The sequence below is a fragment of the Eptatretus burgeri genome, chromosome 11, assembly GCF_056783735.1.
Source record: "Eptatretus burgeri isolate ZD-2024b chromosome 11, Ebu_testis_v1, whole genome shotgun sequence".
In the NCBI taxonomy this organism is placed as follows: Eukaryota; Metazoa; Chordata; class Myxini; order Myxiniformes; family Myxinidae; genus Eptatretus; species Eptatretus burgeri.
The window spans coordinates 15,308,147-15,330,451 of NC_140971.1; the positions used below are offsets into that span (position 1 = coordinate 15,308,147).

Consider the following 22,305-nt stretch of genomic DNA (forward strand, 5'->3'; position numbering starts at 1 on the left):
TCTCCCCATTTAATTTTTCCCTTTCGGTCACCGTTGCACCCCCTCCCAGCTCGTTCGCTCCTACACGTGGAGTCGCCATTTTTAGCTCCCCGGTTACTGCCTTCATGCCCGCCTGCAGGCTTCGGCCCATGTTCCGCGTCTCACCCCGCAGCTTTTTCGTTTCTTCCTTCATTTGCTTGTTCATGCCTTTCATTTCGTTTATAATTTCATGCGCATTCGTTTCCATCTTTTGTGTATACGCATCCATCCTCGCTGTCATTTCCGCATTCATTTTTGCCAGCATAGTGAATAGCTGGGCCATGTCGGGTGCACTTGGGTGAGCCGTTTCGGCAGGGATCGGGGAAGGGTTTTGGTGGAGAGGGGGAGGGGAGGTGTCATACACCGCGGCCGCTGCCGCACCCATTTCGGGCTCTGGGTTCAGTTGGGCGAGTTCGTTTTCCTGTACAACCAACATTTCCTGCACGGGGATTCCATCCTGGACCATGGATTCTACACATTCTACATCCATTTCTAATACCCCCGGCTCCCGCTCGCCTTGAGACGCCATCTTGCTTCTCTTAAAGGGTTAATTTAGCTCGCTCGTAATTTGGAGGGAATCGGGGGTCGCTCCTCTCACCCCTGGACCGATTCCCGTGAATTTAGCCGGAGACAGGAGAGCCCGTTTTCCCGTTCTCCGATACCAGTGCCGCGAGGAGGGCGATGGGTTTATATCGCACGACCTGACACCAGTGTTGCGGATTCGCGCCCGCCGGCGTGCTGACGGCCACGTAACTCGAATCGCGGCACGTCGCCCACCGGACAGACAATCCAGTCGTGACCCTCTCGGACTAACGCCGGGAACCAGTCACGGGTGGACCTTTCGGTCTCACCGCGATCGTGCCAATCGGCCCCCGCGTGGGATAGGGTTGCTCGCCAAATTCGACCTACCTAAGTACCCACACGGAGGGTAGACCGGGCGATCGCACCTCGCCGCAGGTCGACTTCGGACACGGGCCACTTAAGCGACCCGTTCCGTACTATCGGGATAACCGAGCGGTGTTATTCGTCGGCCTCGACGGTTCGATTAATTATCGGGCGTTTTAGCCCACTACCAACCCTTTACGTGAAGCAAGATGGGGATTCAATGAAAGAAATGACGAAGCGAAGCGGGAAAACAGTTCAACAATAAGCACATTTATTTCGCGATGAACGGAAAGCACACATATACAATTCCACCAAAAGCACATGTAAAAGAAGAAGACAATGCAATATTACACAAAAAGCAAATGCAACAATGCAGATCTATCCGACTACCGGGCACACGGCAACACTTATACAATTTTACTTCACAGACGGCGCCGACAACACATATTCCCAAAGCAAAAGAAAAGAGAACCACCCTCCAGGATGAGGGGGGTAGGCGGGCCTGGGGCCGAGACCGTGTCGGGCCTACCCGTCTGATGATGAGACGCGGAGCGGCGGTGGTTCCTCAACTCCGCGGGCCTCGCGGACAGTGTCTGGTAGGGGGTGGGAAAAGGGGCCCCCTTTGTCGCACTATCTCAGCGCGGGGGGAAACAGGAGGGGGTTGCTGATGCTCGGGGAAAGGAGGATATAACCGTCTCGGGTCCCGCGGCGAGCGTCTCCTCCTCCACCTCGGTCGCGTTGCTGGCCTCTCCCTGTGCCGCTCCCGGCACCGACGCGAGCACCCCCTCGTCCGCCTTCGCCGCCGTCACCTCTCCACAGCTCCGTCCTCTTCACTCCGACTAGTACCACTTCTTTCCAGCTCCACCGACGACTCTCTTGAATCCCGCACACTCCACCCTCTCAACTCACGAACGCAGTCGTTTTTAAAAGCCCCGTGGCTTCGCTCTTTCATCCTTGACCCTTTGCCTCCGACCCTTCACCTGGCTCCCCATTGGCCCGAGGAAAAGTGGGCGTGAATGCTTTTTGATCCATGAATTTGCATATAGCGACCGCCCTCCAACGCCCTGGAGGCGGGGCCAAATCGCCCCTCGCTCACCGATTGGACGGAACAAAAGTGGGCGTGAGTCGTTTATGATCCGTTTTTCTGCGGAAAGTCCGTGATGTTTTTGAACACGCTGCTCGGTGCGCGCCCCGCACGAGTCCAGCATTGGTGCCCACGAGTGGCGCGAGATGACGGTGATGCGATGGTGGCGAGTTGTGACGGTAAAGGTCGTGGCGGTTGTGGTGAAGCGGCGTTGTGGTTGGTGGTTGTTGTGATGGCCGCGTTGTGGTTGGTGGTTGTTGTGTGATGGCTGTTGAGACGTGGTTGGTGGTGGTAATAATGGCGGCTGGTCCAAATTAAAGATAGTAAAAGAAAAACGGCTATCCTGAAGAGTCGCAGCCCGCATGAATGACATTTATTCCCTCTAGACAACGGGTTTGGGTCGAACTACACATATACTTACAGAGATATCTCACCTAAGGGACCTGAATGGTGGTTTGTGAATTTCATCAACCACAACAATATATATGAAAAAATTTAACAGCTGAGGGCCCGGTACGGGAGCCCGGTTTGAGTTCCACCGGTCGTTTCAAAATAATCGCAACTGCCATCTAATTCCACAGCCCCAAGCAAGTTCCAGGGTCTGTTTGTCACATTACAATACTCGTTGGGACTGTGTATTTAACCGAGTGATGCACCGATAAAGGTGCTCGCGACTTTCCTAATCTGGCCGAGCAACTACAGATTGCGAGTGCTTTGATCCGGATTGAGCTAACTCGTCTAATGAAATCACCACAACAAGTAGAATCCAACCCCGAGACCAGGTACATATTGTTACGAATCTCTGCCCGGCGGCGTGCGGTCAGCCGCTTTTCGCCGAATCACGGCCGTACGCCCACTGGACGAACAATTCAGTCGCGACTTTCCGGAACAACACCGAAAACCAGTCACGGGTGTGCTCCAAGCGCACACCACGGCCTAGTCAATATTCTACCCGCGCGCGACAGGGTCAATCGCCGAATTGTCGATATACCTAATTATTCGCGTGGGCAGCCTACTGAGATACCGTACCTCAGCGAGGTCTGCTTAGACACGAACCGCTTAAGCGGTTCGTTCCGTTCTGGGATAACCGAGCGGGATATTATCGCGAGACCTCGCTGGACCCGATTCTTTTATTGGCTATCAAAAAGCCCGCTACCATTCCGAAATGCAATACGGCAGTTCAATGGGGAAAATGACATGACGAACAGGTTCACATTCAAATAAGCACATTTATTATTTTACACGTATACAAACATTCATGCAATGAATTGGTGAAACACGCATGCAGTTGATTTGTGATGAATGCAGGACGAGACCAAGACGCGAGCAAGGCGAAGCGCTACAACCGTCTATAATTAATCATGTACAGTCACTTAACAGTTTCTCTACTTAACGGGACATGGCGCCACAACTTCCACACAAATAAAAGCAAGGAAAAGATCCCCTTAAAGACAAGGGGTCAGACTGGACCCCTTCGGGTCTTTATGTCCAAGGAGTTTGGTTGACCGAAGGAACTCCAAGAGGCCGCCGCAGGTTACCTCCACCCTCGTGGTGACTGGCTTGGGCGTCCCTCTTGGACCCTCTCCAGCTCCTTACCGACTGTGGGGACCCCAGACTCTAGGCTCCAGCGCGGCTGCCCACAACTCCACACTCTGACACGAGTCCAGACCTCCACCGACTGACTCTCCACTCGACCACCCGACCATCAACAAAACCCACTCACTGCCTTCAGCGCGCGCTTTTATCTCCCCTGGTGTCTCGCCCCTCCCCTCTTCCAGCTCCCGCGGGACTTTCCAGAAGGAGGGCGTTTTCCTCGCCGAATCGGGGGCATTTTTCTCCCTTTTCCAGGGCATCGTTTCTTCATAGCTAGTCGTGTCACTTCATAGCTCCACTCGCAGGGTTGGTGTTTTCTCCTGCTGCGCTTGGTGCGCAGATGCTATTCGCTGGGGGGTGGGGCCGTCGTCCGCTTTCCCTCGTTGAATGCCAGGATCTGGTAGTCATCGCTGAGGTAGAAACGTGGTGGTGTGGTTGTGAAGGTTGTGGTTGACGTGGCATGGTTGTTTGTAGTGGTGGCGTGGCTGGTGGTTGGCGTTGTGGTTGAGAAGGTGGTTAGGTGATGATGGTGGTTGTGGGTGTGGAGAAGGTTACTGGTGGTTGGCGTTGTGGTTGAGTCGGTGGTTAGGCGGTTGGCGGGGTGGAGAAGGTGGTGAGGCGATATTTGCGGTTGTGGGTAACGTGGTGAGGATGCCATGGTTTGTTGAGATGCGGGTGTGGTTGGGGTGGTTGAAAGGCGATTGGTCCAAAATAACGATAGTCAGAGAAAAACACGACCTGAAAGATCACAGCCCTGATAACAGGAATAATTCCCATTAGACAACGGTGGGGAAATCTATCTGAACACACACTTATCGGCATAACTGATCTAAGGACCTACATGGTGCTCTGCGAATTTCCACAGCCGTAACACTATACTTAACAATTAAATGGCCTGGGAGAATACAGGATGTATTCATCATTATCATGAAGTGGGATATTTTTGTGATTTTATTTGTGACAAGCCTCAGGAACTTTTCAAGATATCAGATTGAAACTGACACAGCTTATTTGTATGCATGTGGAGTATATGTGTATAAAATATGGTCAAAACTAGTCAAAGGTAAAGGGCAATGCCATCCAGAACATGTAGAGCACCTATTTGGCCACAATTAGAAAATGTATTAACCAGATTTGTTATGCACAACATTCCATCAGGCAAAACACTTGATAGGTCAAATTTTCCAAATTATGAAATTGCTGTTTCCATGGCAACTCTTGTTTATTTGGATTTCGCAAGTATCATGGTATACACGACATATATATATATATATATATATATATATATATATATATATATATATATATATATATATATATATATATATATATATATATATATATTTTTTTTTTTTCAACCATGAACAATAGTTATTCTTCTGAGCGAACCACCATTGTCTATAAAGTAAATATGTACTACGTGTCACGGCTCACATCACCACTTTACATTGAATTCCCGTTTCTACCAAGAAGCACTCAAAAAATTGTTCATTGGAGGTCAGACATCTATAAAAGCGTCAGAGACGGGTACCTGCTCGTATAGATAATTACCCACATTCATCCTATTTAGGCATCAATTGCATAGTTTACGAGGATTTTTGCAGCCAGGAAATGAGATTACATTTGAAATATCTACTTCCAGCTTTAAGTTTCTGCGAAAGACAGAACCGCCACTGCAAACAAGCAGTGTGTTAGCTGCTATCTCTTTGGAGACATCACTCTCAGGATTGTAGAATCTGGTTCTCTTTACCGTGATTATTCAATCCGATCTGACAACGCTGATGATGTGCTGGGCTCTAAAACAACAACAACAACAACTTCATTACAGATTAAGGAGCGTGTAAGAGCACATGGGGGTGAGGTCTAACATGGAGACCAACAGGCATGGGGGCTTGGGTGACACCCACATTATCAGTCAGCCTAACTTTTACCTCTGCCACCGAAGGTGAAGGTTATATTTTCACCCCTTTCTGTATATTTGTTTGTTTGTTTGTGTACAGGATATCTCAAAAAGTTGTGGACGGATTCGGATGAAACTTGGTGGACATGTTGGGTGTGTGACAAGGACAAATGATGAGCTGTTGGTGAAGATGCTGATCTGGATACGAGAATTTTTAAAGTGATTCTTCACCATTAAGAGGTAGGGCCAAAAACGATATATAGCATATTTCAAAAATGTACCGGGACCGATATGTTTTCGTGGATCGGGCATTGCGTGGCGCAGGTATGTGCTCTACCGAGTGCCCTTCTACTTTCTTTTTTGCAAATGCCAGCCCACCCCTTGGGAAGGCAATTGATCTATGGAGATGTTTATCGCTCAGTGGCTTTAATCAGCATGGATTGAAATGTTCCCAAGCATTGAGGTGGGAAGCTTATGTTGTCACCTTGAATGCCAAATAAATGTTTGGCTGGTACCCCCTATTGGTTAGAGTAGACCAAATACGGCAGGTACCCCTTGCAGCAAATGCTAGTGTGGTGGGTCCATAGTAAGTATTCCATTGAAGAGGTACGATTTGGCATTTAAACCTTGTTTGTTTGTTTATTTATTCATTCATACACAGCCTTTGGCTGTTTGGCTGCATCACTGCTGGGAGCGTGACTGTCGCTGATGTTTTCCAGTAAGCTGGTACTCATTTTGCCAATAGTGTGGCGGATATGTGTATAATTTTCAGAACGATTGTGGGTTTGGTGGTATAAGCACCAAAATTGGCACAGTTCATCATAAGAACATATACATTGATTTTTGCTATAGTGCCAAGCCAGATTTTTCGTTGCACGAGAAATATGGGCAAAAATCCAAGATGGCCGCCACCGCTGGTTGTGAAATTGTAAAATCGCCATATCTTTATCAATAATTGACATAGAAAGTTGTATAAGGTGTCTATACCTATGTTTTCATACCCATAGAAAATGATTAGACACTCAGATTGAACATAACATGCTTCCGTGCTCATATAAGTGGTATATGACTGCCAAAATGTGCTGATTTTATGCGACTAATCGATTCTGAACTATAAATCTAATCAGAATGTCGTTTGTTGATACACCCCAGGCTCCCAGGCGTAAAGAGTTCAGTAAGAGCAAAATAAAATCAAGTCAAACATCATCATGATCATTTAAAACATTTATAAACATCAAACTTTCAATAATTCAAGCTATAAAACAATAGTTTCAATGCCATGAACACAATACTTTCATTAAGAACTTTTGACCAGAAACCATACACAGTAATACTTTTGATTGCTTGAACACCAAACATAATTACACATAAACAAATATAATCACATGTTGTGATGAATAACAAATAACATTTAATAACACAACATCATATTTGTATGGACATGCATCACTTTCAAAACACAATCCTGACTGAAAATAAATCGCAATAATAGTGTTGAATTGGAAATAAACGCATGATTGCACAACATAATACCAGTATTATGTGAGAAAATGTTAAATAAAATGTCAAATCCAACTTCAAAACAATCCACTAAAATGTATGTGTTTCATTTATCTCACACGGTGACAATCGTAGCTCTGGCTTGAGGTCCTCAACCATCTCGTTCATTTCCATTTTGTTCACAGTTTCCGCTACACCGGTACAGTGATGTACACTTGAATGCTGCTTTTACGCATTTACAGTGTCCGACGCATCTTTTTTGCACCCACACTTCAGTAGTTCTGAGCACGAGGCCGCAGCTTCTGGTAGTACTGTCCAACTAGGCTCCCATTTGAGCGTCAGACTTCTTCTCCACCCCCAGGAACTTGGCGATGGAACATCTGGTGACCGCACATGCATCTGTCCCCATTCAACTCCGGCCAATTGCATTGAATGGTTTTAGCGATGGCGAACAGTGGTTGATCTAGCATTACTACTGGAACCTGTACTGGGTTCAGGAATTCCACCGCCTGCTTGACAATGTCCATTGAATGTCGAATCATTCCAATGGATTTCAAATCATCTGGAAATAGAGGTAGGAGGGAATTGATGCTTGGCTCTATGTGTTCAGTGTGACGATTGCCGTGATATGCAGACCACGAAATTGGGTCGTCCGTGCTTTGGGTGTTATCACTTCGCTGCTCCCTTGTTTTTTTCCAGCCAAACATGTTCATCTCCTAATGCAGTTTTCAGAAGGACGTCATTTGTTGCAGGATGATCTTCAGTTGGGGGTATCACTGGTTCCTTCGTTCTTAGTGAAACTGGCTTTGCATTTGTATACGATTCTGGTAGGCTGTAGTGTGAACTGGAATGTGCAATTCTACCAGAGTTCTCTGTTGGAGTTCTCTCTCGTTCTGTACCATCTGATTCAGTAGCTCTATTTTGGAACAAAGAGATGCCTGTGCCATGGAATGATGTATGTGCAGTTGTTGATGTCGGGTTGTGGTCTATGTTGTCAATTGCTGCCGTTGTAAACAGATGTCTTCTCAAAATTAGCGGACATACAACTCCATCCTTCTCATACTGAGTAGCTGCCGCAGTCGCCATATTTGTAGATATGTCCAGAACTCTGTCATAGGAAATGGAGACACCAAGATGGAATAAGGTTTCTACCAACTCACGCTTGTGGGTTTGTCCGTGAATCAAGAGCCCAAGATAGACAGGAAGAGGTGTTTCTTTGTCTGTGTTATGACGTATTCCAGTTGACGAAGCCCGTCTCCTTGTCGAGCTGTTGAATTGAAGCAATTGTGGCACAGTGAGAGCAGATTGACGAAATGTGTCTGGGTCCTTGTTTTTTATATTTGTTCCATCCATTATCATGCTAACTAGTGCAAGTAACGATTGTGGTATGGCTTCTTCCTGGTAGTTGTTTCCAAACGATCCAGTGAATGTCGAGGTTTTCTGTTGAATATCTCTTCTGACTATCTGTGCAGCCTTCGCTAGGCATATTGCTTCATCGTCGTAGTCATCCAAGGTTGCCTCTTTCAATGCTAGTCCAACATCATCTTCAAAGCTCAGCATGACATTGCGACCTTGCTTGAATGCACGAAGACCGGGTGTATTGGCAAGTAGCCATATCTTTAAGTCTGTTGAGTGAATCCGACCAGACTGTTCAACGCCAAAATCGAGAAGCCATTCACTGTAGAGCTGGATGAGATCGGCAAGACGAAACACCGGGGCAACGTTATCGTCGTTGTTTCGTGCATCTTCAATGAAACCTATAAGTTCGGCCAGTGCTAAGCCATGGGACACTCTGTCAGATATGCCTATGTTAGTATCTTCTCCACTCCAAGTGCTAGCATTGTACAACTTGACAAGGCATTTGGCATGATACCGTGCATCTAGAGCTACAAGATCGCCGCTGCTAAGCTTTCCTATCAACTTCTCATCTTGCAATTTGATTGCACAATGCTTCACTCGTGCTGTGACCTTTGGCATCATTGCGTCATGTAGTGGTTGCTCTTTGGTCTCTGGTTGGTCACAGAAAAAGCATGTGTTTTTTCTGGTTTGATCGAGATCACTGTCGATGTGCGAGGAACCTTGGCGGGTATAGTGGGACTTGCTTTGCTGGCCTTCGATCAGATTTTCAGACATGCACATTGTTGATTCCAATCTGGCGATACGACTAGATGAGCACTTCAATCTGCATGAATTGTGCCACTGGGCCTCGTGTGCTTCCAGTGTATTTCCAATACCAGTACAATCATCGAGTTGTGATATGTCAACTGGAATAGGTTGTTGTTTCATTTTGCTGAAAATTGTCAAATTGTCACCCAGGGTTTTGTAACCTGCACCAACACCATGAGCTTTCCTTGATTTTGCTGGGCAATGGAACACTTCAGATGTAACACTTTGGGAAAGACTACACATTGTCCAGTCAATAGGTTTGGGAACACTGATGCTGGCTCCATGGATAAGCTTACATTTCTTCTTGGCCGACATGTTCAAACCTGGTTATTCACCTGAAATGCAGTTGAATGTACTAGTATAATGTTTAAATTCATAATATTGTGCTCTTAATGGAGTGCTTGCTCATGGCTATGAATATAAAAATATATTATCCAAATAACATTCTAATTTGATTATTTCAGAATTAATTACACAAAATCTCTACATTTTGGCAGTCATATTCCATTTATACTAAGAATGGAACACTTCATGTACAATCTGAGTGTTTAATTAGTTTATATGGGTATGAAAACTTAGATATAGACACATTATACAACTTTCTATGTCAATTATTGGCAAAGATATTGCGATTTTAAAATTTCGCAGCCAGCGGTGGTGGCCATCTTGGATTTTTGCCCATATTTCTAGAACAACGAAAAATCTGGCTTGGCACTATAGCTAAAATCAATTTATATGTTCTTCGCATGATTTGTGCCAATTTTGGTGCTTTACCACCAAACCCACAATCGTTTCACATATCTGCCGCACTACAACGTCAGGAGGATGACAGGCTGAGTTAACCCTCCTGGTGTTAATTCAACGACTGGATATGGGCTCAAACTCAAGATCCAAAGATCTTAAGCCAGCCACCTTTACCATTAAGCCAACGCCAGGCTTAAACCTTGCTGATGGACTGCTTCACCAAAAATGTCTAAGATTAATCATTTGTACAATGCCATGATCGGTCAAGTATTTTTACAACCTGCTGTGTGGGTCCGCTTCATTGGCAGACATCTTGCCCAATTTGCAGAGGCTATTTTCACCGCAAATAAATTTGAACCATGGTCAGTTGGAGCCATGGGCTTTGGTGGAAGCCGCCCCATTTCAATGACCAATTACTGGAATTCTGGATCACATTTTGCTAGTTGGTACAAAGAGTATTTCAAAATGCGTATGAGCAAGGTTGTCGTCACTACAGTCCACAACATGCTCATGTTTTTAAATACAGTATATTTAGAAAGTAGGAAAACATATCTTCATCCTTATTACATGTACTCGTATATTGACAAATATCTAATCGGATTGTTGTATCTCCTTTGTTTCTTTTTCGGTGCACACACCAGATATTGCAGTGGTTTGTAGCATCAGTATCAGAGATCCAAAAAGCATTTAATTGGTCTGGCTCTTGGATGGTTTGGAGGAGTTTAGCCTGTGGCCTTTCGTCAATGCCCTGGCAGATTGCCGTTATTTTTCGCAGCCACAGACCAAACGTGTTGTTTAGTGCTTCGGCGCTTCGCGGTACACGCAGGCAAATTGGGTGCTGCAGCTTTACGACGAGCATTGCAAATTTGGTGAAAAGTAATTGCAATGCCGATAGCTGCGAGGACGGATGAGGTTTGAACTGGTAGCAGTGCAGCTTCTGTACAGTGGTTGTGGATGTGCAGACACGTTGGAATGTGAGCGGTGCCATGAAGGAGGGCCTGCACATCCATTCATCTGCATGCAGTGACCCCGTTCCATGGTTCTTGGCTTGCCTGATTCACTCAATCCTAAAGATCCTTCATTCTTCTCTGGTCTCAGATTTTCCAGGGTGCAAGGATGTGCATAAGCTGCCTCGGCATCGATTGCCGGACCGGCGTCATATCTGCAAGGAAAAATGGGAATATAACCACCAGCTTGCTTCCTGCAACAATTGCTTCTTCTTACATTATTTTTTTGTTCCCAGCCTAATAGCATGGCCAGTGGGTGTGAAGTGTTTAAATTGGAGAATCAGTGCAGCGTTTGTAAATCAAATTGTGGCAATTGTTTTGCCCGCTATAATAATAACCGAACCCGACCGGTAGTGTGTATTAATTTTCACCTTTTTCATTACAAGACATTCATGACAAAATAAGAGATAATTATGTTGAGGTTATCAATGTTTTCAATGTAAGGAAATTAAATTACCGTGGAACAGTTTTGTAAGAAAAATGTGGGAATTAAGCCAATAAGGGATACAGTGTAATACATGCCAGCGAAGAATTCGGTTTTGAAAGGTTTAATAATTTTAAAAGATGACATACTCGCAGAGAAGAATAGCCACATGATAAACCTCAATCGTTAAGATATTTGTTTATGATGCAGGAAAACCTAAACCGACACGACATTGAGGATCCCATTACCTAGAATCTAGATAGATACTTCAAGCTATTGGAAGTTCTCTTGAGTGTTCATGTGTAAATGTGGAAGTAAATAATTATTTAATAAACCGGCTATCTCACAATCATCATCCACCAATTCTCCTGTGCTATTCCCTATGGGGTCCACACTTGTTTAAACTTTTTCTTTACCCCTTAAATATTTAAAGAATGTCTTGCTGTTATGTTGAATATTTTTGACAATATCCTTTTCAGACCCTCTTTTGGCTTGCCGAGTTATTTTCTTAACTAGTCCCTGTTTACTCATATACTGATGAGTCAGACTCTACTCCTGTTATTTTGAACTTAATGAATGGCTTCTGCTTATCCTAAAGAACTCTACTGCTTACATCCAAACTCATCCACCTTGGTCTCTTTCTGCCTTCCCCTTTACAATTCATTGGAATATAACTACTGTGCACCCTGAACAATTGATCCTTGAATGTTTCCCCATTTCCTGATGCAGACTGCACACACGTTCACTTTACCCAATCTAGAGAACCGAACTTCTCATACTGTCAAAGTTTGCCTTCCTCAAATATAATACCCTTACCTTACTATTCCAAACTCAACATCTCAACAATACAGTTGCATACACTTCACACATTGTGGTCACTTGTACACATTACACACTATTTGTGTAGCACACACATTGTGGTCACTTGTCCCGAGATGTTCTCCTTCCTCTACTTCCGGTAGACTTACTACCATATTTTGAGCATTGCTTAAAAACACCAGATAGAACAGCACTCGGTGGAGCGCATATCTCCACGAGGCTGAACCAGTTTAAATCTTGTATCTCACTGATAGGGCAGATCTGGATCCGGATCTTCACCAAAATCTAATCAGTTCGTTCTTGTCACACACCCAACCTGTCCACAAAATTTCATTCAAATTCGTCCGCAACCTTTGTAAGATAACCTGCTCACAGATAAACAAACACGGGTGAATACACAACTTCCACCCACCTTTGGTGGTAGAAGTAAATATCTAACACCACCCACCACCCTTAGCCCCCTCAGAAAATAAAAAAAATCACCCCCTCACTCCCCAAGGGCTTTTCTACAAAATGGCTTTCAATCAACCCTGTGATAGATTTAGAAAATCCTCCTCAGTTCTGCTATTTTCTGCTACCTAGTTCTGCTACCCCTCTCTCCGGCTCCTCCCTCATACCAGGAATACTATAAAGGAGGAGGAGGAGATTGGGACCATACTCTTTGCAGAGCGTTGGTGCTGCCTAAGCAGTCTCCTTGGCTATTGTGCACTATCCTGGATGGGTCACCACTTCGACACAGTATACCAGCATGCTGGCACTCATTTTGCCGACCTCAGAAGGATAACAGGCCGAGTTAACCCCACCTTGTATTAATTCAACAGCTGAGCGGGATTTGAACTCAGGACCCTAGGATCCAAAGCCCGCCACCCTAACCATTAAGCAAACACCAGGCATGAAATAGAGGGAAACATGGACAAATCAGGAATGCGGGGAGGACAGAGGGGTTGGGGAGGACAAGACAGATACAGAAGCAAACTCTAGGGAAGGTAAAAGCTGGAAGCTTGCAAGGAGCTGGGTTTGTGGACTGGGGATTAATGGGGGTCGAAAAGATTAAGGTTTGGGATGGGGGATGATGATCGGGGGGAGGGAGGGGAGGTCCAATTTGAGATGGTGGTGAACAGCTGTTTTGAAGAGCTGAATGGAATAATGCGATTGAAGAGAATGTGGAAGTTGATTCCACAGGTGGGGTAAAACAAGGAACAAATGAGTGGAGGTGAGTGGCGATTCTGAACATTGGGAGTTTCACCAGAAGAAGGTTGATGATGGACCGCATGAACCTGCAGAAACCTAGGAGGGGAAGGGAAAGCACAGGAAGAGCAGAGGGTGCAAGACCAGCGAGAAGACAGAGGAGCAAACGACCTGTCTGTGATGGGAAAATTATAGGCCCATCGTCTAAGCTTCGCCATGGGAGATTGCAATGATCTTTGAAGGCCTTGGTTTCCACGGAGTCAAACTGAGCAAAGTGTGAGGCAGTGGGGCCAGCTCAAAGGGGTGAGCCTTACTCCATCAAGCTGCAGATGAAGGCCTTGTAGATTGATAGTTCAGGCGTGCCAAGGAAGGACTTTGTACAATGAAGGATGCCAGGTCAGCTACTGGCTTTGAAGACCAACTTTGAAATGTGGTTTGCTGAAGAAAGATCATGGCTGATAGTGAGACCCGGAGTTTGAATCATCTGAAGGATGAAGAGTTTATTGGAAGTTTATAACCAGGAGTTTATCTGAAGGATGAGGAATGTCATTGCTGAGGGTGGAGTCATAAGAAAATAGATAAAGAAGATTTTGCAGAGAGCCAGAACACTGCCTTGGGCACTCCAGCCTTAATTGGGTGAGGAGATGAAAGTATTCCGTTCAGAGCCACATGTTGGCTACGAGAGTAGCCTCGAAGCTTGGCTACGAGCACCCACATAATCCATACAACACTCACAACCCCACCCCCTTTCCACCACCACCCACAATAAATGCACCAACCTCAATCCCACCGATGACTGCACCAATTGCAACACCATTGTCATCACCCTCAATTCAAACACCCACATCATCATTATTAGCCACAGACACCTGCGCGCACACACACACACACACACACACACACACACACACACACACACACACACACACACACACACACACACACACACACACACACACACACACACACACACACACACACACACACACACACACTCCACAATCCAAAGTCACCCACACTCCCACTCATACCCACCACACTGAAACTGACCTCCGTACCCGTCCTACCCATTCCGTCAACCACTCGCACATTGCACGGTTCAAGCTCTATCCTCTCCTCAGCAAAACATGAGTATGTCTACAAAGTATGTCACACAACGCGAGTACATATGAGGTTGAGGAAAGAAGAGAAAAAAGTAGACCTTATATGGGCTGGATGGACAGGGTGAAGGCGGTGACCAAGCTGTCACTGCCAGAGCTTTGGGAAGAAGTGCAGGATCGGGATGTTTGCAGAAATCTGATCATCAATGTTACCAGAAGTCCACCACGACTTTACGGAACGAGAAAAGTTTAACTTAGTTTATTACAAATCAGCATCTACATTTGGTGCCGTAAACATCTTTGCTTTCAGATAATAAGTTTTGTTTTTTTGTTTGTTTTAAATATTTTCGCAAATAAGTTGAACTCCATTTCAAATTCACATTGTATACCCACCTTTTGGGTGGATAAACAGCTAGTAAATACAAATGAATTTAAGTGAAATGTATATGATTGATTTGTAATTTATGATTCAGATAATACCATTGCAATTTTGAACTCTACAAAAAAACAGAGGGATTGTTTCACAGTCAATGCCAAGACTAGAATGAACTGGAACACAAAGATGAAAACCCTTTGATATAAATAACCAGCAAAGCTCCATAAATCTCACTGATAGTCTCTTGCTGAAGTAAATGTAGATTGAATAAGGCCGCTGCAAACATAAATGCCACTTAGATTAAATTTATTTTGGAAAATATTTGACAGCGCTCCCTTATCCATCGGAACTCACGAAGTCGAAGCGGTTCATTATATGTGCACGCACCATTCTTCGAAGGGACCGCAAGCTGGTTCTCAAATCTATGAGCATGTTAAAAATCAACACGGTGTCCTTCACGAAAAGTATGACAATCATTGCCAGGAACATGAACAAATTACAAATTCTTACCCAAATGACCTTCAGTCAAAATGTCTGGCTTGTTCAGCTGGGTGGTGAAAGCCTAGGGCCAAAAACGTTCCCCAGCAACCCCACAAGATGGTGGGATTAATTTGGGCGGTTTAAAGGAATTAGTTTACCATAGTAGTTCCAATGCAAGTGATGTTTTGAGTTATATATACTAGCATAACCCACGCTCTGCGCGACATGTTGGGGTGGGTGTGTTTGAGAAAGGAACTGATGCAGAGTATCAGTAGTAATTTTACTTTAATGCAGTAAGTGGAATACGATTTCACTGTTTCAGAACCATTTTATGAACTTTTTTGTACGATGCACCTCATATGGTCTTTGAGATAATGTAAGCCGAATATCACGTTACTCGAGCGCAGAACAAAGTCGAAGATAGCGCGACACGAAACCACAAACTCGGAAATAATATACAAGATTGTTACGGGCCGGCGGGGTCGGGTCAGAAGACCACTAGGTGGGGGAAGCGACGTCGATTCCCACCAGACTCCCTGGATTGTAGGCCGTCGCTCACGGATAATTCTGTGACGCAGCGGGTCGCTTAACCGACCTTGGATGCCAATAACTCAACCGCGTGACCTAGGGTCCTCCTGCCTATGGAATCAGGTTACCTAATTAACAACGCAGTTTAACCACCGGGGAACCACGCCCTCGGTACACCTTGTCCGAACCGGATCACTCTACTGGATCGGATGCAGTTGAGCGACACTGCCAAGGACGTACCGGCTAGAAGGAACGGACCGTTGGGAATAAAGACCCGGCTAAACCTGGATTCGAACCATGCTGGACCAATGAGGGAAAAGACAAAGGTGAGCTGGGAGCATTTCTACAACAATTATTTATTTTCAGCAAGCAAGGAAAAGCATGTGGAAACAACAAAGGTTGATTGGGAATGTAACGCAGGGAAAGAGGAGAGGGGTGTGGAGAGGTGGGGGGTGTGACAATTATACATGCAACTTACTAAAGCAGACACAGTGCAGACTTGACATGATATTATTCACAGTAACAACAATAAAATATTTTCTTCAGGCTTACTTAACAGACAGGCATGAGCACACTCAGACACACACACAGAAAAAAAACCCAAATGTGGAAAAGGGACTTTTGCAGCCAGGGAGGGAAGGGGTTGAGGTTATAGTTTTCGGTACCTGGGTGTTTCGGGGGAGGGATGCTCCGTGGTGCGGCACCCGAGAATAGCCAAGTTGTTCTGGCCACAGCCGCACGTGTGGAGATCGTGTTCTGAACAGGAGGAGCTTGAGTGGAGAGGGGAGGAGTCCAGAGGGTGAGGGTGGAGCAGTAGGTGGGGCCAGAAACAAGAGGCGGTTCATCGATGTCATGTGGGCGTAGATGAGGAACAGGAGGTGGGCCGTCGAGGCGAGACGTGGGCAGCGTCGAGGACAGGAGACACAGCGTGAAACACACACACACACACACACACACACACACACACACACACACACACACACACACACACACACACACACACACACACACTCACTCCTTTCACGGAGGACTTCTCCATGTTTTATAGAGCCTGGAGCTCGGGGTAGGGGCCATGCCGAATCTGACGTCATCGCCCAAGTCGGCGTTTTGACTGGCCCCGACCCCTCACGTGGTCCGCCATGCTGGGCCAGGTTTCGGCCAGACGCCGGTATAGCCCGCCCACCTGGGTGCAAAAGCGTACGTGACTCGTCACACCTGTCTGGCCTCGGGTGTGGAAGCTCAAAGCCCAGTCCACTCCAGGGTGCATGTTGCGATTTTGCCTCAGAAGTGATCGTTGGGGAGGGTACCGTGGGTTGTCATGCTGTGGTAAGCGAGACGAGGGGCAAGCGAGGCAGATTTACCTCAGGAGTGAAAAGAGGAAGAGTGGGAAGTGGAATGGAGGGGAAAATGATTTAATAAACCTAACTAATAGCCCATCGCAATGCACTCCCTGCTGTCCTGCTAGACAAAAGGTAGGGAACTAACTACACGTACACGAATGGGATAACTATCTTGAGACACCTATCTGTTGCATGCATGCGGTTCTGAGAACCGCAACAAAATGTGTGTGTGTGTGTGTGTGTGTGTGTGTGTGTGTGTGTGTGTGTGTGTGTGTGTGTGTGTGTGTGTGTGTGTGTGTGTGTGTGTGTGTGTGTGTGTGTGTGTGTGTGTGTGTGTGTGTGTGTGTGTGTGTGTGTGTGTGTGTGATGAAAGTGCAGTATGGGAGGAAAATTAGACCTCAACTACAAAGTCATGAGAATGGAAACAGATTTTTTGGGGGGAAGCTAATGATGGGACATGCGGAAGAAAAGGTTTATCGTTGAAATGGCATTGTATTTTAGTGAAGGCATCCCCAATCTTAAGGAATAGATGTCAAAATAAAAGGCTTAAAGGGGAAGCCAAACGCAATTTTTTTTTCTTTCTTTTCTGAAAACCATTGAAAATCATTAATCACGGTGTAACTTGAAGGGTAAAAACATTTGATTAATTTTTTTTTTTCCAATCACAAAGTATCAAAAAAAAGCCCGAGAGTGTCGATTTTCGATTTCGCCAGTGACGTCACAATATGAACTCACCTTGATCTGAATGGCGGCTTTACACAGAGAAACAGTGCAGGTCGAACTCGGATTCCGATACCGATTCCACCGTCATCAGCAACACCGAAGGGTCTCAGTATGTGGAAAACAATCAGTGGGAGTTTGAAGAAACGGTTGGAGAAATTTTTTTTAGTGATGGAAATGCTTTTGAGCGAATTATGGAGCCATATCGTTTTGAGCCTTGTGCGAGCGATTCAGAGTAAGAAGGCGAAACTGAAGATGGAGGTGAAAAAGATCAAAATGCTGGTTGCATGTTTACTTTTCGCGTTCAATTCACAGCTTTTAAGGGAGGGATTTGTATTAATTGATCAATCGATTGATTTATTACTTGAGCAGAAATACCCATCATCGCCCGACAGCACGGACAAAATGGGCACCGAATGCTTTGTCTCACCGTCACAGGCTGACCACGTGTCTTGTATGTTACGGGATGGTCCCGTTTCACACGTTTCCTGGATGCCATTTGTGTCCATGCCGTGTCCCACCGTCATGTCTGTGAAATGTCGATGTCCCACCCCAGTGCAGAGGGGAATGGTGCAAGGGGGAGAGGGAGTGTGGGGTGGTGGTGGTGGTGGTGGAGATTGTGGGGGATGGTTGAGGAGGGTGGGGACCCTGAAAGTTTTCGCATCTTGGGTCAAATCCTCTCGGAGGGGTGGATGATGACACATGCATACATACATCCATACTTTCTCTCCACTATAAATAGATGGTGGTTCATTTGATTTGTAGAAATTTGTGTTGATAATTGATAATTATTTCTAGGTGCTCTTGTGGTAACTGCCGGGCAATGACAACAGGTGTTTGATTCACCGCTCAGATTGTCTGTGTGTATGTGTTGGGAGCTGCGTGGAGATGGTGGTACAGTTTCGAGTGACTGCTACTTCTGCTTAATTGTGGGGATGGTACCCTCTCTCAATCGTGGCGGATAACCACAAGATCTAGCCATCTCTGTTGTTCCATAACACTGCACTGTAAAATGTTCCGAGCACAAAAGTGATCATTGTGTAGGCCCGAGTCACATCAGGTATTTCGGCAAACCTCGTCCAACTTCTGGCAAACTTAGAGTCTGCCGTTGGTGAAATACATCGCCTTTTGGCTGTTGGGCAAGCATGAAACCATCTCAATTTGTATTTACCACGACCATGAAGGTCGCAATGACTCGACATTTTGTGGAAAATCGTAAATTATTCGCAGTTTGAGTCAAATCCTACCGCAATGTAACCTGGAGACATTACGAATCTGGCGGTTTACATACAGGTGTGACATCACGGCTAATCTGAAGAAGAAAATTTCGAACTATATAATTCAGAAATCAGAAAAAAGACATCATATCTATTTTGTAGGGTATGAAATGAAAGATTAGTGTCGAGGTGGTCGGAGCGTTTGGGTTCCCCTGTAACCCAAATTAACATCGACACAAATCATTCTTCAAAATATTATGTCGGCATGTTAGATCCAATAGGGCAGGTTAGATGCAGATTATTGAGGTCGTTGAGGGAAAGAAGCATTGTTTATACCTTTTTAATGTTTAAAAAAAAAGAAAGAAACCAGATTGAGAAGAATAATTCACTGATGGAAAATGCTCAAGTGAAAGCTCAGTCTCTCTGCATGGAAGATTTTATCCATGAGATTGACTGAAAATCTCTCTGAATGGAAGATTCTTTGGAGGAGAGAAGCTGGAATTAACTGGAATAGAAATGATTAGCAGAGGCCTACAAGTCCTTGGAAAAGGTATGTAAAAGCAACAACAATGAGCTTAATTATTTTATTGCTGGTTTGCTTTCTAAAGAAGCTTCATTCCTCTTTTTTCCTGCCTTTGGAACAAACTCCCACACACTCTTCAATCCCACTCTTTCCTCCAGGTCTTCAAAACAGCTGTTCACCACCATCTCTTATCTCCCTACATCCAAAATCATGATCTTTTCTACCCCCATTAATCCACCCCAAACCACCTCCTTCAAATTCCGTGCTTTCCTTCCAGAAAGTCCCTGTAGTGTAAGGACCTGAAAGTCCCTGTCGTGTCCATCTTGTTTACCCTGTGTACCCCACCCCCATCCTTCGCCCTTCCACTCTGTTCCCCTCGTGTCTCTGTTCCCCACTGTTTTTTTTTTCCTTTCTTCTCCCACCCCTCTTGTCTCCTGCTCCCCTTGTTGTGCATTTCTGTGTGTTAGCTCTCATACGAGCCTCAACTAAGTACAGAAAAAAAGAGGCTTGCAAACAATCTATCCATTTTTATTTGGTGCTCAAAAGGAAATGATTAAGTCCAAATGAGTTGATACTTCATTATACATTGAAAGAGGGGAGACTGAATAAATTGATGCTTATTGGCTGCATTTTGAAGAAACTGAATTACAAATGAATGTGGAGAATGGTGCTATGATTATTATCAAAAGATGGGAATTTAAATTTGTAAATAAATGGCAAGGGAGAAAATAAACGGTTGTTGGGAACCAAACAGTGGCATATGCAGTATGTGAATCAAAGCAATCTTCCAAAAAACACGAATTTGTGTATCGAGATCGGATCGATAACCTTGCACAATCAATCCGGCGACAATTCAAAGAAAAGGTGCTGAAAGAATTGATGTTTTGCTCACAGTGGAATAGTTGAAAGTGCTAAATGAAAATGGCACGCTCAACTAAAAATGACAAAACCGATGTTAAAAGCTATTCAATAAGGGAGATATACAAGTGGCTTTTATCAACTTCTACCTTCATTGGGGTCTGGTTTCAGTGCAGTTGGGACTCACAGGAGGAATTTCACCAGCCGTAAAGCTATCGATGAAAGAAAGCTCAAAACGAAATTGAAAAGCACGACAAAAGAGATACAGAAGCAGCTCAAAGGAATTCCATCTCGGTAAGAGGTTTGTGGGATGTTGCGATATATTTTATTTAAAAGCTTGAAAATCTCCCAGAAAACACGATGGTAGTTGGAGACAAGGTTACTTCCAAAGCAAAAGCAGGTCTTAGAAGTTCCAATAAGGAGTAATCGCATATTTCTTCTTTCCTAAATGAACTGATCAACGATTAACTCACTGAAGATGCCAGCAAGTTGGCCATGCCCACACGGAATCCTAAACAGGGTATGGATGAAGGAGGAGAAAATGCAAATGGCATCTTCTGTCATCGAGCCAGCAAGCCGGGAGCAACAATTCACAAGTATTGCCACATCTGATTCAATTTAAATGCTCTCATGCTGGCGAGGTGCTCTATTTGAAATGGTTTGTTCGAGATCTGTAGCTTTTTGATTCCTAGGGTCCATAGCATAAATTTGTGTTTGTTTCAAAGCCAGTAACCAACTGCAAATTAATAGCAGGATTACCGATTCATGAGTGCTTTAGTAAATTTGGGAAAAGAAACAAACATCAAAATTAAAGCTTGAAACGATGAGTGAGTTACTGAGCTTGGAAGATGTATTTGCATGAAGGATGAACTGCTTGAGCAAATTTAAAATTTTTTAAATGCCAAAAACAATATGATACACATCAGGAGCAGCAATGATGGAAATACCTTTCACGAAGTTTTCATCTCTCCATCAAGCATTTGATACGAATCACGATGTTTAAATGTAATAATAATGTTTAAAAAACAGTTATGAGAAAATTATTTTTCTTGGGAATTGTAAAAACTTGGGAGTTTCTTGGGAAACTGTAAAAACAGTTACAAAATTCTTGGAAAACAGCTTTTACCAGACATTCTATTGGCAAGTCTTCAATGCCATATATTGTGAAAAATTATGCCTGTATAAACTCTTTCATCTCAACAATAACATATATTTTTACATTGTTACCTCCACCCAACGAAGGTGGACGGGGGGTTATGTTTTCACCCATGTCTGTTTGGTACTTGTAAAATCCAAGATTGACAAGTATATTGGTTGGTCTGGTCTGTGATTGTTTGTCTGTTTGTCTTTCTGTACGTCAATCGCTGACATGTCACAATTTTAAACTGATCTTCATGAAATGGTGGAGTTGGTCAAAAGCAAGAAGCCTATTGATTTTGAGGTCAAAAGGCCAACACAAAGGTCAAAGGTCAACAACTGTCAAATTTCTAAAGTCACCTATTTTCGTCCGATTGACTTGAAATTTGAAGAGGATTTTCACATCTGGTCAGTGAATTCAATCCCTGAATTATTTTTGAGGACAACATATGCCAGATTTCAAAAATTGTCAACTTTGCATATCTTTTGACTTGACATTGGAAAATAATTTGCATATTCAACTGAATATGCCAGACCAGAATATGGTCACTGAATTCAACCAGCAATTATTTTTTATGGTCAAATTTGTTTCAGGGATTTCACAAGTATCATGCTCTGCACGGTCTTTCTTGTCTGTTTGTGTGCAGGATATCTCAAAAAGTTGGATGGATTTGGACAAAACTTGGTGTACAGGTTGG

At 44.5% G+C, this 22,305-nt stretch overlaps 1 protein-coding gene and 1 long non-coding RNA gene across 4 annotated transcripts in view; one reads left to right on the top strand and one right to left on the bottom strand.

The window, feature by feature from the left end:
- LOC147016553 (uncharacterized) overlaps positions 1 to 22,305 on the top strand; it is a 100,027-nt gene that overhangs the window by 61,185 nt on the left and 16,537 nt on the right. For all 3 annotated transcript variants that reach the window (XR_015049090.1, XR_015049091.1, XR_015049092.1), the window contains exon 2: positions 5,581 to 5,720. This is a non-coding gene — a long non-coding RNA (uncharacterized LOC147016553). The remainder of the gene's footprint in view (positions 1 to 5,580; positions 5,721 to 22,305) is intronic.
- The window catches only part of LOC147016554 (uncharacterized), a 42,064-nt gene continuing 26,129 nt past the window's right edge, over positions 6,371 to 22,305 (bottom strand). Inside the window, exon 2 of the mRNA XM_085845303.1 lies at positions 6,371 to 11,052. Within this exon, the coding sequence (XP_085701429.1) occupies positions 7,650 to 9,461 (1,812 nt within the window). The 5' untranslated portion in view covers positions 9,462 to 11,052 and the 3' untranslated portion in view covers positions 6,371 to 7,649. The remainder of the gene's footprint in view (positions 11,053 to 22,305) is intronic.